The sequence below is a fragment of the Primulina eburnea genome, chromosome 4 (genome assembly GCF_022965805.1).
Source record: "Primulina eburnea isolate SZY01 chromosome 4, ASM2296580v1, whole genome shotgun sequence".
NCBI classification, from domain to species: Eukaryota; Viridiplantae; Streptophyta; class Magnoliopsida; order Lamiales; family Gesneriaceae; genus Primulina; species Primulina eburnea.
The window spans coordinates 39,934,673-39,952,579 of NC_133104.1; the positions used below are offsets into that span (position 1 = coordinate 39,934,673).

A 17,907-nucleotide genomic window follows, 5' to 3' on the forward strand; every position below is an offset into this window, starting at 1 on the left:
CTTCAATTTATTCTCGTCGATAAATTTTCAATTCTAGATTCATTATTTTTCTTGCTTGATAATTTTAGCTTTGGTTATTTTATTTAGTAATTATCAAAACAAATCCCTCCTTTTTATTTTTAGTATCAAAAGAAATAAATCTATCGTTCCCTGTGGATTCGACCCTACTCACCATTACACTCGTTTTTATTTAAAAGGGTAGGAATTAATTTGGTGGTCAACGACAGCACACCAACGTGTCATATTTTGTGAGAGATTTTTTTATTTGGGTCATTAATGAAAAAATATTATTTTTTATGCTAAGAGTATTACTTTTTATTATGAATATCGGTAGATTTAACTCGTCTTACAAATAAAGATTTATGAAGCCAACATATACCATAGATTTCACATACTTATTCTATTAAAAAAATATAAAATATAAAAATTAATTATTAATATTTTGCCATAATAATATTAATGAGGCTAAAAGTAAATTCAGTTGAAGTATGGAAAGCCGTACTTTAACAATTGGACCATGTTTCTATGGTCTAGCCTTATTTATCTTTGGGAAAATTATTACATGGTTTTTGGAGTCCTGGATCTTAGGGTATATATTTTACGTCCTATACTATGTTATTAAGGTTCAAAGACCTGAAATACGTCTAATTTTTACAGCACAAAAAATTATCCTTCTCAAATCACAAAATTTAAAATTTTTATTTGATAAAAAATATTTGTAACTCACTTAGAACTAGCATATTTTTTTATATCAACTTTCTAAAGATTTTAAACTCGTTAGAATATTTCTTATCTCTGCTTAGAATTTTAATTATTAAATCACTTCTACATAAAAAAATAAATATAAAAACAAGATATTATTTTACAAAAAATCCTTTATATATATATATATATATATATATATATATATATATATCTATATATATATATATATACACACTTAATATAAAATCATCAATTTATAGAGTTTTTTTTAGCACGATCAATTTACAGTTACACTTAAACATCCGGAATTGTAGTTTTGTTTGGTCAGTTGAATATAAATTAAAGAATATTTCATTGAATTTGATTTTTGTAGTAAAAATAATATATCTCCATTAATCACATTTCTTAGAAATGCAGTTGTAAACTTTACACGGAATTTTAAACTTTAGCTATAATTTTTCACGTAATAATTAAAGATTACAATTCCATAATGATTCTATACATATGGTTTTTTTTCTTAAGGTTTTATTTATTTATTATTTTAAATAAACAAACCTACGTAGTAATAAGGGTGAGAGAATTAGTGGTTGCGTCTATTTTTCATCTCTCCATGTATATATATATATAATAGCTTCCTCAATCCCGTCGAAACGCACACACGGATATTAATCATAATATTGGGAAGAGAAGTGAAGTTGGTACTTAGAAAGATATGGAACTTGGAAAGATCCTCCGCTACATACTCTTTCTCTTCGGCACGGTGTTATTCTTACTCTTCCTTCTATCCAACATCCCATCTCCGCCCTCCAACCGGACGGAGCTGCTCGACTGCGCTACCAACGCTCCCTGGTGCGTCTCCAAAAACCGTTTCCAATCCAATAGACCCGACTACATACAGAAGCACACTAACCCCATTCGCAGCCACTCCACCGACGTGCCTCGCCACCCACTGGACCCTCTCACAGTTTCGGAGCTGAATAGAGTTCAAAAAATCATTCAAGGTCTTGATCTTTTCAAGAACTCAGTTTATGCTCTACACTCTGTAGTTCTTAAAGAGCCGAAGAAGGAAGAGGTGATCGCCTGGGGTAAGGGTGATCCTCTACCGCCGAGGGTAGCTTCGGTCGTTGCACGTGCTGGTGGAAAGACCCACGCTCTGACGGTGGAGCTAGTTTCCGGTGTAGTGACCCGCCAAGAGATGGGCAGGGTGTATGGGTACCCGACCATGACCGTGGAAGATATGAACTCGGTTACTTGGGCCCCACTGGCGAGTGCTGAATTTAATCGGACGGTGTTAGAGCGCGGGGTGGATCTAGCTGACCTTGCTTGCTTGCCTATCTCAACTGGATGGTTTGGTACGAAACTCTGGCCCCATTTTAGTATATTCTTTAATGTGTATTATTAATTTTTCTTTCTTTTCTTGGGCTACATATAAATCAAAATAATGCACTCGTTTGGAAAATTTAGATTTCACCATGAAGAGAAAGATGCTGCTGTTGAGTTCATGTTTGTGCCAGAATGTTGGAACTTGGACATTAAAATATTATATCGTAATTGATATAAAGAAATTAGAATTTGGAAGCTTCATCTTACATATGATTTGATGTTCCATCATTCTGAAATTGTATGCTTAAGAACTTCTCTGTTCTGTTTTGTGGCTGCTCTATAGGTAAAAGTGAGGAGAACAGAAGATTAATTAAAATACAATGCTACTCCATGAAAGACACTGCTAACTTTTACATGAGGCCAATTGAAGGCCTAACTGTTCTTGTTGATCTGGATACGAAAGAAGTCGTGCATCTCGTTGATAACGGGAAAAACATACCGATACCGAATGCTGCAAACACCGATTATCGTTTTTCTGCCCAGAATTCGTATCAAAGGCTAGTGAACCCAATCTCCCTTGAGCAACCTAAAGGTCCGAGTTTTACTGTAGACGATCATTTGGTTAAGTGGGCGAACTGGGAATTTCACCTCAAACCTGATCCTCGAGCTGGGGTGATTGTTTCCCGGGCCATGGTTCTAGACCCGACTAGTGGAGTCATGAGGCAAGTGATGTACAAAGGTTTCACATCAGAGCTGTTTGTTCCGTATATGGATCCTACGGATGCATGGTATTTCAAGACATATATGGATGCTGGGGAATACGGGTTTGGGTTGCAGGCAATGCCCCTCGACCCGCTTAATGATTGTCCCCGGAATGCATATTATATGGATGGGGTGTTTGCAGCAGCCGATGGAACACCATATGTACGGTCTGATATGGTCTGTGTGTTTGAGAGCTATGCAGGTGAAATTGGGTGGAGGCATTCTGAAAGTCCAATTACTGGAATGGAGGTATGAAGACTATGAATCTGTGTGTGTTTCTATTTTATAATGTTCTTGTTATTTGTTAAAATAAATCGAAATGGAAGTGAGATCATCATGGATTCGTTGCCTACCTTGTTTTTAAACCAAGAAACAAAATGAGAAACACCAAAACTTGCTTGATCATCATCTTTAATTTTTTTTATTACTTGACTGAACGTATGGTAGATTCGAGAGGCGAGGCCAAAAGTGACGCTGGTGGTCAGGATGGCTGCATCTGTGGCCAACTATGATTACATTGTTGATTGGGAGTTCCAAACTGATGGGCTAATAAGAATCAAGGCAAGTTATTGTATACATATGTAACTCCTTTTCTAAAGTCGACTTCGTTATTAATCTTTATTGAAGTTGAAAATGCATCGTGGATGGGTATTGAATAAAATTACATATGACTATCCCATTGGGGTATAGAATTTTAGCCGAGTGGTCATATGGTTTGCTCTCTTGAGTTCAGGTCGTATACGAAGGACAAAGGTGATTGATTGATTTTTTTAAAGGTGTCACTCATCACAGAAATGTGATTTCTAAGTCGGCACGTTTTAAAATCACATAATGCAAAACACCTAACAATTTCAAAGCTAAAAATGGACTGAAGAGTCTTACCGGCTTTCGTGATGATGTTGTATTACTCTGCCTTCCATGACTGCTTTTGTGAAATGTCATGCTGATAGATAATCTATCAAACCTCCATTAACTACATAAACACTTTGTCCAGGAAAATGATGTCCAATTAAAGAGACTTCCTTTTTAAAAGAAGATCTCTTTTAATTTTTGTTTCTATTTGACGATATAAATAATTCTTGGTTTCTGCTATTTTCGTAGGTTGGCCTCAGTGGAATACTGATGGTGAAAGGCACTCCTTACTCAAATACGAACCAAATTAACCCGCAAGAAAACTTATATGGAACCCTTTTGTCTGAAAATGTCATTGGTGTAATCCACGACCACTTTATCACTTTCTATCTAGACATGGACATTGATGGCTCGGATAATTCTTTTGTGAATGTCAGTATCCAAAGGGAATACACGTCGCCTGGAGAATCACCCCGATTGAGCTATTTGAAAACAGTAAGGGAAGTGGCTAAGGCCGAGAAGGATGCACAAATTAAGCTCAAACTTTACAGTCCTTCGGAATTCCATGTTATTAATCCTACCAAGAAAACAAGGGTGGGGAACCCTGTCGGCTACAAGTTGGTCCCTGGTGGCACCGCTGCTAATTTGCTTGACTTAAACGATCCACCTCAAAAGAGAGGAGCATTCACCAATAACCAAATATGGGTTACTCCTTATAATGAGACCGAACAATGGGCTGGTGGGTCATTTGTGTACCAGAGTCACGGGGAAGACACGCTTGAAGTATGGTCTAACAGGTAACATATATATTGTTAGAAATTCTTGGCTCGGTCTTGAATGATCAACATGTGCTGAAGGTCCATAGTTCTTACTCCTGTTCCGCGTTTTGGTTTCTAACTGCTTAAATGTTCTTCTTGCAGAAACCGAGCCATTGAGAACCGAGATATTGTATTGTGGTACACATTGGGGTTTCATCACATTCCATGTCAAGAAGACTTCCCAATAATGCCGACTGTATCGTCAAGTTTCGATCTGAAGCCGGTGAATTTTTTCGAGAGCAATCCCATTCTCAAGATTCCTCCAACTGTTGAGAATGATCTTCCAATCTGCAAAGCTGATGCTTCAGCTTAACAACTTTCATTTAGTTTTTCTCGATATGGAGTACAGATGTACAAATTGGCAAGAATTCTAGACAGAACTTGAACCTTGTGTACAAGTTAATGTACAGAATTCAGAAATAAATTAGATTGATCAGTACTTTACTATATTTGACATAAAATAAATACATGTTTAATTGATTCCCACCTGGAAAGGAAATGATAATGAGGTAAAACATTTGTTTTCTTATGTTTAATACAATTCTCAGCTTGACCTTTTGTCTGGAGTTTCTGGTTAACCCAAACCACATTCGGCCTAAATTAATTCAAAATTAAGGTCGGTCAAATATGTTGTAATGAGGAATCTCTCAGAACGTCCATCTTTCCATGCAAAAAAACTTGAGTCCAATTCATCTTAAGAGAAATCTTATTACTATTCATCGCCCTATGTAGTCATCTGCCTTCAATGGCCGAGGATGTCGCATATGTAAACATCTGAATAGGATGTTGTGGATGGGTTTGCGTGGTGAAGTGTCCACTCTTTTTCTCTTATTTTTTTTATTGTTAAAATCAATGACCATATTAATTAATTTGTTTTTATTAAATGCAAAAAAAATAAAAAAAAATAAAAAATCATAAAGATTGTTATGATCTAGGCAGAGCAATATCAGCCTTTGAAAACTAAAACTAAATAAATTTTTTAATAAATTAAAAAAAAACAAATTTTTTTTTTTGAAAAAATTCTGAAAAACTACCAACAATCATATTATTTAAATTCAATCATATCCTATAAATTAACTACATTATACCTTAAAAATCACAATTTCTTTAACTTTCATTTGAGAAAATCAAGATTTCTTCGTTTCAAATACAAAAATAGATTAATGAAACAATGATGATCTCGGTAGGTATTCATCAAACTCTTCTCAATTCAATTCTGCTTCCACATCTGCACGAAATGAGTAGGGAGTGAGTGATATGGTCGTCACTTAGCAAGTGAGGGTGATTCGAGCACAATATAACAAAATGCATAAAAATTTGAAATACATACCATGCATAACATGACTCATACCATATGTATATCATTTATTAGACATTGAGATTCTTATACTTTCTATGATTTACTGATATCAGTCTTTAATTTTTACTCATCTAAGAGAGCGAGACCATATAACGATTAGATCCCCATCGCATAAGGGTCATATTATATTTGAGACTCCCTCTCATATCAAGTTGAATCTTCACAGTGCAAACAAATACGTCATGCGACAATCATAACCAGAAGGGGGTTAAAGAAAAATTTGCACTCAATTCGAATTTTAAAAAACGAAAATGCATATAACCTAAACTAAATCTTTAAAACAAGTACACTTACTTAATTCTTGGTGGAAAAAAAAAACATGAAAAGAGGGGTATTGCACTGGAAATTTCGAATTTCAGCTCCGGGTCTAGATTCCACCAGCGCTTTGATACTCAGCATGCTAAGAGAGCAAGCTCTCGAAGTTCTTAGGAAGACTAGAAAGAAAACTCTAAAATATTGAGTGACTTGGGGTGTGATTTTTGAGTTGCACGGCCTTTCTATTTATAGGGGTTGACAGCTATCATGATCGTAGATTATCCCCGAGTTTGAACTTTCAAATCAAACTTTAAATTCAGGATAATTATCGTTTTTATCCGTGATCTTGGATAATATTTCGAAATCTAAATATCAATCCTTTGGTTATTTCGAAAATTATATATTAAATACATCTTTGAATTTCGAAATATGGGGATCATATTATCATTTTCTTGATCTTTATCCAGGTATTTCAATATCATATTAAATATTAGGTCTTTATCTAGTAAAAATCTTTCCAAATTTGAATTAATATCTCAAACTTTGCCTGCTCATATCCAAATATTCCTTATTTAATTTCTTATATCATGATCTATTTATTATCCCAAGTTCAAAATATATGCACAATATTATCTTCATCTCGAGCTCAAAAATATTGTACACGATATAATCATCCACACAACTTTAGATAATCTTTCTAATCTTACCTCTTAAATAATGCGATAGATACCCGAAGATTGCATAATCATAATACAATTAAATTACAAAAGAAAAAAAAAATTATCACGATTACAAAAAATCTTGGGTTTTACATATACTCCGAGAATACAACGATCTCGTCTGGCTCAAGAGTTGTATTGTTCGGAGTAAGACTTCCATGAATAATTCTCGTTTTATGTCACAACAGTAGAAGTAAAAAAATGAGTTTTGGCACAACTTAGAGCACATAAGTGTCTAGAGTACACAATTGCTAGATTACATATAAAAAAACTCTCAATTGAAAAATACATTTCTTTGTGTTTGCTGAAAATGTGATTCTTTTTATTTCTCCCTCTTCAAGAATGTGTATAGTTATATACACAAAATTAGCAAAAATTTCAATGGCCACCATTAACAGTAATAATTAAGAGTATTGATGGAAAACAGTTACAAAATACAATGGTAATAACATGGTATTAATTAATGTGAAAATTTAATAACATTAATTTATAAATTAAAATCAATCATTTCATTCTTTGAAATATAAAATATTGTAAAAACTTCACCAAAGGACACCCATAATTTCAAAATGAAATGGAAAAATTTTCTCATTTTTATATAGGTAAATTTGAATATGTATTATATAAGTTTTATTCTCACTACACGAACCATATAGTATAATATAAGTGCCAAGTTAACAACATTAAGTGGAATTACTGGCTTCCAATGAAAAAAGACCAAAACAAAAAATATTCAAGTCAACAAATGAAAACCAGATTTTGACAAGTTGTACGACTAAAATTCAAAATACGTTAATTTATATGATTGCAAAATTTCCTTAAACAAATTAGGTTTAATCTTTTGATAATTTATCAGAAAACGTTCTAAATTTTTTCTTTAAAAATATTATACCTATAATTTAATTCAAGTAATTTAAATTACGTATATCAGATGATATAACCAATTCTTGAGGCCTCAAATACTTAAAATACGCTTCGACGGAAAATCTGATGTTGGATTCGAATGAAGAGGGTAAGAAGGAGTTTTTTAACTCCACTAAATAAATAGATAATTGGGTACGAGGATTTTCGAGTTTGGTATGAGATAGAGACAAATCTTAAAATTTCAAAAAAATTAATGTCAAAAATGCATTTTCGTTCCTCTTCATATTATTATTATTATTATTATTATTTTTATTTTCATTTCGACGTTTTCTTTTGTTTTGTTATTTCTTTCTTTTACTGGCTATTTTGCATTCGGCCACCGCGACATAGAGATCAGAGATGGACACTTGTTAGGCAAGGACATGACTTTGACGGATGCAGGTTGTTTGAATTTATAAGCTGGACCCTTGTTAGACAAAGACATGAATTCGACGGAGGCAAAGTTGTTTGAATTTATAAGACTCTGAAGTTAGACTCAATTTCATGATCTACATGAAATCAGATTTCAAATTTATCATTTTGAAAACTCCAGGTTCTATTTGTTTATTCATGGAAATTACCAACACAAACACTTCTCTCTTATCCGCTAGCACTTTAGAAAGGTCTACTTTTTTTTTTTTTAAAAAAAGGAAGTCTGCTTTTTGAGAAAACTTATTTGATATTTTGAATTCAATATTTTTGTACGCATCCAAGCAATAATTTCACATTTCGTGAACCCTATAGCTACATATTTCCTTTAAAAAGAACAGAAACTGATATTTGGACTGACATGTATTTTATTATCATAATCTTCTTTCCTCCACATGATCATTATCTTCTTTCCTCCACATGATCATGATCCTTGTTCTCAATTTTCAAATATTGAAAATGAAATGGTGCCAAACGGGAGAAATACAAAATTAATCCCACTTATTTTAAATCTAAAATCCTGATCAAAACTTAAATTGTCGGTAGAATATATCTAAACTACATCGGTTTAATTTTATATATTTCTTACACATTATTATTATTATCAAAGTTTCTGTTTAACATAAACTGTAAAAAGATGTGTCTATCAGATTTAGATATTGTCTCATATGTTGTGACACCTAGTGACAACACATAACAGAATAATACAACACAGAAATAAATAACTTAAACAAAAATATCTCAGATAATTGTGCATAAGTATAAATATTTACGTGATGTCTCAGAGCAAAATAATTACTAGAAAATAACTTTAAGTTTATAAAAACCAACACAAGCGCTTCTATGAAAGCTATATATATTCCTTAACATGTTAAGGACTCGAATTGCACCCTAAAATAAATAATTATATTAAAAACTTATTCAAGGAACACAAACAGTGTGCCGAAGCAAAAAAACAATCTTCAATCAACAATGTCACAAGTGTTATCTTCAGATGTTCCCAGCTATCATGACAACACCTTATAGAAACGACGATCTTCATACGGAGATGCTCTGAGTGCTCTTGCATGATATCTCTCGTCGCACAAAAGTCTTTTTTCATCCAATGCGTTCTGTTTTTTTATATAAAATATTTTTCTTCTAGAGTTTATTCCAAAAAAAAATCTTACGCAATATATAAAATAAGAGTTTTACTAGAAATAAACTCTTTTAAAAAGTAATATCATATCATGAGAATATTAGTATAATTAGTAACAAGTCTTATGAATCTAAGTACTAATCCTAGAGGTCTTAGGTTCAAGACTTGGGGAGGCAAAAGAAACCATTGCCAGGTGTGGGATAATATTATGAATAATGGCGCACGTGGAAAACCCGTGAGGGAAAATGCCCTAAAGGAGAGCTCAAGATCGAGATAGCCCATGATCATTACAAAAGTCATCTGCATGCTTTTGGAATAATGCACCGAAAATTATGTCATCTACATAAACTTGGCAGATAAGTGTTTCGTCTTTTTGACTTTTGAATAGAAAGGGTTTTGTCTACCTCACCTCGTTTGAAGCAAATTTTGAGCAAATGCTCGGTAAGTCTACCATATCATGCACGTGGTGCATGCTTCAAATCATAGAGAGCCTTTTTAAACTTGTAAACATGATCCAAGTGGTAGAGTTTGATCTTCATATAAGATACAATAACTAGCAATAGTTGGACTGACTCAATGCAAGTTATAGGGGAAAAGGTCTCATCAAAGTCAACTCCTTCTACATGTGCGTACCTTTGAGCAACCAATTTTGCTTTGTTCTTAACGATGTTTCCTGACACATCGGTTTTATTTTTAAAAATCCATTTTGTACAAATTATATTTCCATCCTCAGGAGGTGGAACTAAGTATCACGCATTATTTCGAACAAACTGTTAAATCTCATAATACATTGCATTGATTCAAAAATCATCTTTCAATGTTTCTTCAACATTTTTTTGTCCGATGTTAGATATGAAACATGAATGTCTAATCTGTGAATACATGGAACTCATGCACACTAACCTGACCATTTTGCGATAGTCAACTTTTTATTTCTTTCGGGTTTGTATGTCTCCATAGACATTTCCAATGATTTGGGACGAATGATAATTTTTATGAATTTTGTTTGGAATATTCTTTCCATCATTGATTGTATCATCATCACTTTGTTGTTCATCTTCGGGTTCAGTCGCTATGTTGTCTCGTGTTGTGTTAGGTGTTGTCACATCTGGGGCAACACTTGGAATTTCCCATGAGATGGAGATTTCCAACATGTCATCGTCAACAATTTTCCTTTTGAGATCTGTATGATCATCAAAGACAATATTAATAGACTCCATAATAGTCTTAGTTCTTAGATTAAACATACGATGAGAACGACTATTTTTAGCATATCTAACAAACAAACACTTATCCTTTTTAGAGTCAAATTTTGCTATGTGATCTCTGTCGTTTAAGATATAGCATACACATCTAAGGACATGAAATATGGTTTCTTTCTAATGATTATCTCATAAGGTGTCACAGTTGAACCGCTTCTTAAGTACACATGATTTGCGATATGACATGCAGTATTTAGGGCCTCAGCTCAAAAACTCTTTGAAATGTTCTTTGAGCTCAGCATCACTATCTATTTCTTGTAGTGTTCTATTTTTGCATTTAACTATGTCATTATGTTTTGGAGTTTTTGGTGAAGAAAATTCATGTGATATACCTATCTTATCACAAAAAGATAAAAATAAGGAGTTCTCGAATTCTTTACGTGATCGGTCCCGATTCTGCTTGCCTTCAAGATATGGAGATTAATGATCCTTGTGAGTAAATTATTAAATGAAAAAAATGCGTATGATTTTTATCTAATAAATCTTACCCATGTAAAACATGAGAAGTCATCGACACACACAAAAGAATATTTTTTTAAATCCATAGCTTTCCATTTCCATAGGACCCAGAAGATTCATATGTAATAACTCAAGTCAGCGTGTTGTTCCGAAGTGTTGCAACATAGGGTGTGACACCGGAGTTTGCGTACCCTTTTGACAATCACCACAAACATATGGTACTCCAGATGATAAATTGGGCATACATCGTACAACACTATACTTACAGAGGTTCTTCAGAGTCTCGAAATTTACATGACCCAACTTTTGATGCCAAATATCAAGTTCATTTACTTTTGCATGTTTGCATATAAGTTCTTCTCCTAATTGATAATAACTATCTCCAGACCTTGTATCTTTCATAACACACATATTACTATTATAAAAAACTTCACACAAATTTTTGTTAAATTTAACATGCAAATTATCATCACATAATTGACTAATTCTTATCAAGTTTGAGTTTAATCTCTCGACAACATCCGATTTACTTCGTTGTACACATGGTCTTCCTTAAACTTGAAACAGTAGGTCTTGATATGAACATGTTTAAAACAGTAGTGACACAGAAAATGGTGTTTCCTTCGCTTCAGTTTTGAGCAATATCTTGCCCTTTTGATGGAGATCTCTTGGTCGTAGAAATAATTGATTGTGGTTTCAATGCACCATGCTTTCCTTCACAAATACAGTTGATTTTGATGATTCTACAACGTCAAATACACTATTTTTGAAGCCTAATTCAGTTCTATTACCTTTTCCCATCATCAGTATATAATCAAGTTTGGACGTACTCGAGTAGAACTTGACAAGTTTTTCAGTTGTTTTTTTAAGTTCATCATTGATTTGACATAATTCCAAATCTTTTTTTACTTAAGATCAATTCGAGTTTGGCAACAACATAATTTAGCTCAGTATTCTCTTTTGAGAGAGTCGTGTTCAACTTGTTTCTTTTTATCCACTCAACATATAATTCCTCATACAGTTTTTGTACACTTTCTAGAGTGATTTCTTCATCGTCAGCTTCCAGATTTTCCTGAGCACTTAAATTTGCAGAAGTTATAAAGTTAAAGCACATTGATTCTGGAGAGATGTTCCGGATAAGTGTTGCAACAATGGCGGTAACACCTAGCAGATTAACTTGTAACCAATGTTTTTCTTCCAAAAGTGCAGTCAGCAACATGTGATTTTCTTCGTCATTGATTCTGATAAAACACAAATTCTCTGTTTTACATCCTATACTGATATTCTTATTATTTTGACAATCTGTCGGACAAAATAATTCTTACAGTCCTCCACAAACGGTAATGTCGGGACATGCGTAAACTATTCATACGAGAGATGCTAAGTATCTACAATCTTGAAGCTTCCTGTGTTCACTGAAAAGACGAGGTTGAAAAATTTGTTTAAAGCTTGTTACATACATACGAAGACGGGTAGTTCTGTTGAAAATAGGGAAATTACACTACAAAAATATGTCTACATTTTACGACGGTTGAGACAAAACCGTTGCGATTTAAAAATTAGTGACGGTTCATTAATAACATTCGCTAAATTAGGTTTATGATAGCTATACGAATTCGAAAAAACCATCTTTAATTTAGTGACGGTTAAATTAGCGACAAGTAATAATGAATCGTTGCTAATAGCGACAGATATAAGAAGAACCGTCGCTAATTATTAGCGACAGTTTTCTAAATCGTGGCTAATAATTAGCGACGGTTCTTCTTACAGCTGTCGCTATTAGCGACTTTTTTATAAATCGTCGCTAATTAGCGATTGTTTTTGATAAAACGGTCGCTAGCAGCTACGGTTTTATAAAAAGAGTAGGTCTCATATGAGACCGTCTTACGGATCACAATCTGTGAGACGGGTCAACCCTACCCATATTCACAATAAAAAGTAATATTCTTAGCATAAAAAGTAATACTTTTTCATGGATTATCCAAATAAAGACCCGTCTCACAAAATACGACCCGTGAGACCGTCTCATACAAGTTTTTACCATATAAAAAACCGTCACAAATTGTTTATAAATATACCCATCTTCGGCCCGCTTCTATAATTTTTATTAAGCGATTTTAGTTTCGATTAAATTTTTTTGCTTTAATTTTTGATAAATTTCGGAGTGTTGGTTAACATCATGAATTTTGTTAGCTTATTTTATCTCAAATCAAAGTTGATCGTTTCATAGATTATTTAGGATTTTGAAATTCATTAATTTAGGTGAGTTGATGATAGATTATTTAAAAATATGTACAAATAATTATAAAACTATTTTTTTTTATCAAAAACGTTGCTAATTATTGACTTTGCAACAGTTTTAATTTTGACATTATTGTACAAATTATTGAAGTTTATTCAAATTTTTGTGAATTTTTATCTCAAACAAAAACACACGTTTGCTTTTGTTCTTAGAAAAAATAAACCAAATTTCAATTTCTGTGGCGATTGTCGATTGTTTTCACGGAATTGTCAAAGGCGAATTATTTGAAAGTTCACTTGAAATTCAATTGTTTATTCGTGATTATTTGTTTTAAATTATATTAGCTTAGGGGTGAATTTTCACAACAATGTTTCTTTCAAAAGATTGGAACAAATTAACGAGTTTTTTATTTTAATTTATCTAGATCACGTTTGCATTTCATGTTCTTGAAGAATCATATCAATACATATTTATACACCTATATATTCTACTATTAAAAAAAAAACAAAACAAAACAAAATAAAAATTACCTGCAGTGGTAAGTAAGCGTAGATATATTTTCACATTGTCTGATTTTCTTTCCCCCAAACAAATCAAAAATAATAATTTCCAACCATTTTCATGTTTTCGACATAATTATTACTAGTACATATGTGTTGCGTGCTTGTATAATATTTTTATAAGTCATTTGATTTAATATATTTAAATGAGTATCAAAATATAATTATAAGAAATAGTGAGGGATTACACTGTAATTTTGATATATAAATTAAAAAATAAATTGAAAAATAAAAGAATAAAAAAATGACATCAGTAAGAATTAAACCTATAACCTAAACCCCAGAAAACAATGACTCTATCCACTAAACTACCTATAACATACATTAGAATTTTAACATTTTATTAATATATATAATTGTTAAAACAGATCATGACATCAAAATTAGTTACTCTAAATGTCTCAAACTTAACAAAATAATATAGATTTTGCATTCGACCGCCGAATAAGATTACTCGTTACATAACCGGATCAATTTTTGAAAAGGACACAATTTTGAAACACATTAATCAAACAATACTTTAAAATATTAAAATAATTAATATTAATTAACTGATAATTAAAATTAACCTCGTTCAGTTTGTTTTGATGTGCTGGTGCTGCCTTTTCTAAAATTCAAAAAAGTTTTCATACTTTTTTAAGACAAAATATATTACAAATTTAATTAAACCTTTAATTTTCTTCTACTTGTTTAATTTTTTATTTAATTAAAATATTACATCTCTTTTTAAATTTTCATATCAAATAAAAATAATCACCACATCAAATTTCTATTTCTCGTATTTATCATTAATTTTTGCATATACAACGTATATGTAAAATATGGTTGGTAGGTATAACTTCCTTCCCACCATCATTCCAAAAATTGCAAAACTAAAATAATATATACACATTATTTAAAACCTCTGAAATTATTGAAATAATATATCTAAATTACATTAATTTAGATTTTAAATCATTAACTTGGAATTTATTTGGTGAATTATATCTTTTGTATAACTTAATTGGCGGAATTTTGTTTTTTGTTTTAATATGCATTTTTATATATAAATATTTCGGTCCTATTTATAAGGAGATGATTTTTCCATTATTGCTATAGCTATTTATCCGCTGCAAAAATGGAAGATTTCCACATTCCAATTCTCACTGCCTTCATCATCACAGTATCCATCTTCTCCTATTTTTGGATTTTCAAAACAACTAAAAAAGAAACATACCCGATTCCACCAGGTCCTCAGGGCTTCCCGATTATTGGATACCTGCCGTTCCTTCAGCTCAACCTGCACAAACAATTCACAGAATTGGCTAAAAAATACGGCCCAGTCTACAAGCTCTGGCTTGGAACCAAATTATGCGTGGTAATCAGCTCACCGTCCTTGATAAAAGAAGTTGTGAGAGACCAAGACACGATTTTCGCCAACCGGGATCCCCCTGTTGCGGCCATAGTTCTCACTGGCGGGGTAGACATAGTCTGGTCTCCGTATGGACGGTACTGGCGGGAGATGCGTAAACTATTCGTACGAGAGATGCTAAGTAACAGCAATCTTGAAGCTTCCTACGTTCATCGAAAAGACGAGGTTAGAAAGGTTGTTAAAAGCTTGTATACGAATGCCGGTAGTTCGGTTGAAATTAGTGAATTGATATTCGGTACTGAACTGAATGTCGTGTTCAGTATGATTTGGGGTGATACGATGGATAAGAAAATATTCGACAGGATTGGAAGTGAGTTTCGGGAGGCAATATTGAAACTTGTCGATTTGCTCGGCAAGCCTAATATTTCTGATTTTTTCCCAGTTTTGGCTAAGTTTGATATTCAAGGAATAGAGAAAGAAGCAAAGAGTGTAAAGCTATCTGTCGAAGAAATTCTTGATTCTTTAATAAATGAACGTATGAAGACGATGGTGAGTGGCAAAAGGAAGGACGAAAGAATAAAGGATTTTTCGCAAATTCTTTTGGATCTCAAGGAGAAAAATGAACTAGATATGTCAATCGATCTGCCTCAAATAAGGGCTATATTACTGGTAATTCCTAGAGTTTCTTCGCTTTTAATTTTACTTTGAAAGACCAAAGTTAAAAAAAACCCCTCAGGAAAAAATAAGGGCTATATTAATTGCCCCTTCTCTATCTCAGTTTACAGCTCAATTGTTTGATCACTATTATGGAATGATTTGGCCATGTGCTGGATGCAACATGAACTTAATCTCCTTATACTTGAGAAACTTGAGGTGATTCTAATGGCCATCAGTTGTTGACCATTGGTGCTTCAATATAATATTGGTTCGATAAAAAAACAAGAGGGAGATTAGGATACATTTAATATATGATGCATGCATGTTAGTATACGTGTTCAACATGAAAACTTGTACAGAAAATATCTGACTGGAAAAAATTTCTGCAATAGGATATTATCATTGGTGGCACGGATACGACGGCAACTATCATTGAGTGGGTGATGGCTGAGGTTTTGAACAATCCACAAGTTAAGAAAAAAGTGCAAGACGAGCTAACTGAAGTAGTAGGTCTAAACAATACGGTGGAAGAATCCCACATGCCAAGACTACACTATTTGGATGCCGTTATAAAAGAAACTTTTCGGCTCCATCCACCGCTTCCTCTGCTAGTCCCCAAGCTTCCCAGCCAATCCAGCATAATTGGAGGATTCACAATCCCAAAGGGCTCTAGAGTTTTCTTGAATACGTGGTCCATTCACATGGATCCTCTTATTTGGGAGAACCCTTCTGAATTTAAGCCTGATAGGTTTTTGAACAACTCTGGAAAATTCGATTTCAATGGGAACAATTTCCATTTCCTCCCTTTTGGATCCGGGAGAAGGGTTTGCCCTGGAATTCTCCTGGCTGAGAGGATGGTTATGCACTTTTTGGCCACCCTTTTCCATTTGTTTGATTGGAAGTTGCCTGAGGGAGAAAAGCTTGATTTGTCTGAAAAATTTGGGATTGTTATGAGGAAGAGGACGCCGTTGCTTGCTATTCCTTCTCCAAGGTTCCATGATTTAGATATGTATATGTAATTCGATGCATCTTATTTGTTAATTACTGTTTCGTAAGCTACACTCCATCTAATTCTTGTTGTTTTAAATAAACCAGATAATGAACTTCAAATTTATCTGCAGACATATTTAATTTACCGATTTATGTTAATTAAAATAGATTTCAAATTCATCTAATAATTATGTCATATGGAAACTATTATATGAATAAGTTAAATAAGTTTCATTCATAAGCATAAAATTATAATAAAAATCTATTAATTTCAAATTTATCTCATATCTCACAGTGCAATTTGGTGAATTCTTCAAGCCGCACCACCATGGTTTCCGGAACTGGAACGACGACTGCCGTTCCAAAGTTCCAGGACAAATCGGTGAGTGTTTTGTAGCGATGTTCTTCGACTTTTTAGCGATGATTTAACGGTGATGCGGAACGGAACGACCTTGGGAAACGTGAAATCCGAATTTTCAACTTTCACATGGACATGAATTTTGTTTTTGTTGATGGAGAAGAAGATGAAGTCATGGTTGGACGAAATGGGAACGGAACGAGCGTTCCGGAACTGGAACGCAAGCAACCTTGACGAGGTTCCGGGTGTGTAGGTTGATGGCTTGTATCGACGTTTCATATACCGAAAACGAGGATTTAACGGCGGAACGGAACGGGACACGCGGAACGACACGGAACGGAACGGAAAGGATTTGTACAGCTGCAACAAGAACAAAAATAGTATATTTAATTTTTGATATGGTTGGAAATATTTTAAATATAATGACGATATAAATTGTGTTCAATAAATTGTTAATAAAATTTTAAAAATATTTTAATATTTTATTTACATCAAATAATCTATTTAAATGATATTTATTTTAATTTTCATATTTCTAAATATTTTCCAAAATTTTTAATTTTTTTTAAAATACCAGTTCCACGACCGTTACGCGAAATTTCATTGTAACTGGAATGATAGCATCCGTTCTGATCTCCGCGACATCGAACCATGCGCACCACTTATTTGACCTTACTGATTAGAAACGAAAATGTATGGGCAGAAACGAAATAGCCTGTGTTTATGTCTTTATTGTTGGATAACGGTATTAGCCCGTCTCAGCT

General features: G+C 33.1%; 2 protein-coding genes across 2 annotated transcripts; both read left to right on the forward strand.

The window, feature by feature from the left end:
• Positions 1 to 1,316: 1,316 nt before the first annotated feature.
• Positions 1,317 to 4,925, forward strand: LOC140828868 (amine oxidase [copper-containing] gamma 2-like). The gene is made up of 5 exons (XM_073191735.1): positions 1,317 to 2,057; positions 2,372 to 3,039; positions 3,238 to 3,351; positions 3,892 to 4,439; positions 4,563 to 4,925. Exons 1-5 carry the CDS (start codon positions 1,418 to 1,420, stop codon positions 4,771 to 4,773), a joined length of 2,181 nt encoding a protein of 726 aa, XP_073047836.1. The 5' UTR covers positions 1,317 to 1,417; the 3' UTR covers positions 4,774 to 4,925.
• A 9,933-nt stretch (positions 4,926 to 14,858) lies between these two features.
• On the forward strand, positions 14,859 to 16,917 carry LOC140828869 (labd-13Z-ene-9,15,16-triol synthase, chloroplastic-like). Its single transcript, XM_073191736.1, has 2 exons — positions 14,859 to 15,807; positions 16,188 to 16,917. Exons 1-2 carry the CDS (start codon positions 14,905 to 14,907, stop codon positions 16,812 to 16,814), a joined length of 1,530 nt encoding a protein of 509 aa, XP_073047837.1. The 5' UTR covers positions 14,859 to 14,904; the 3' UTR covers positions 16,815 to 16,917.
• Positions 16,918 to 17,907: the final 990 nt, after the last annotated feature.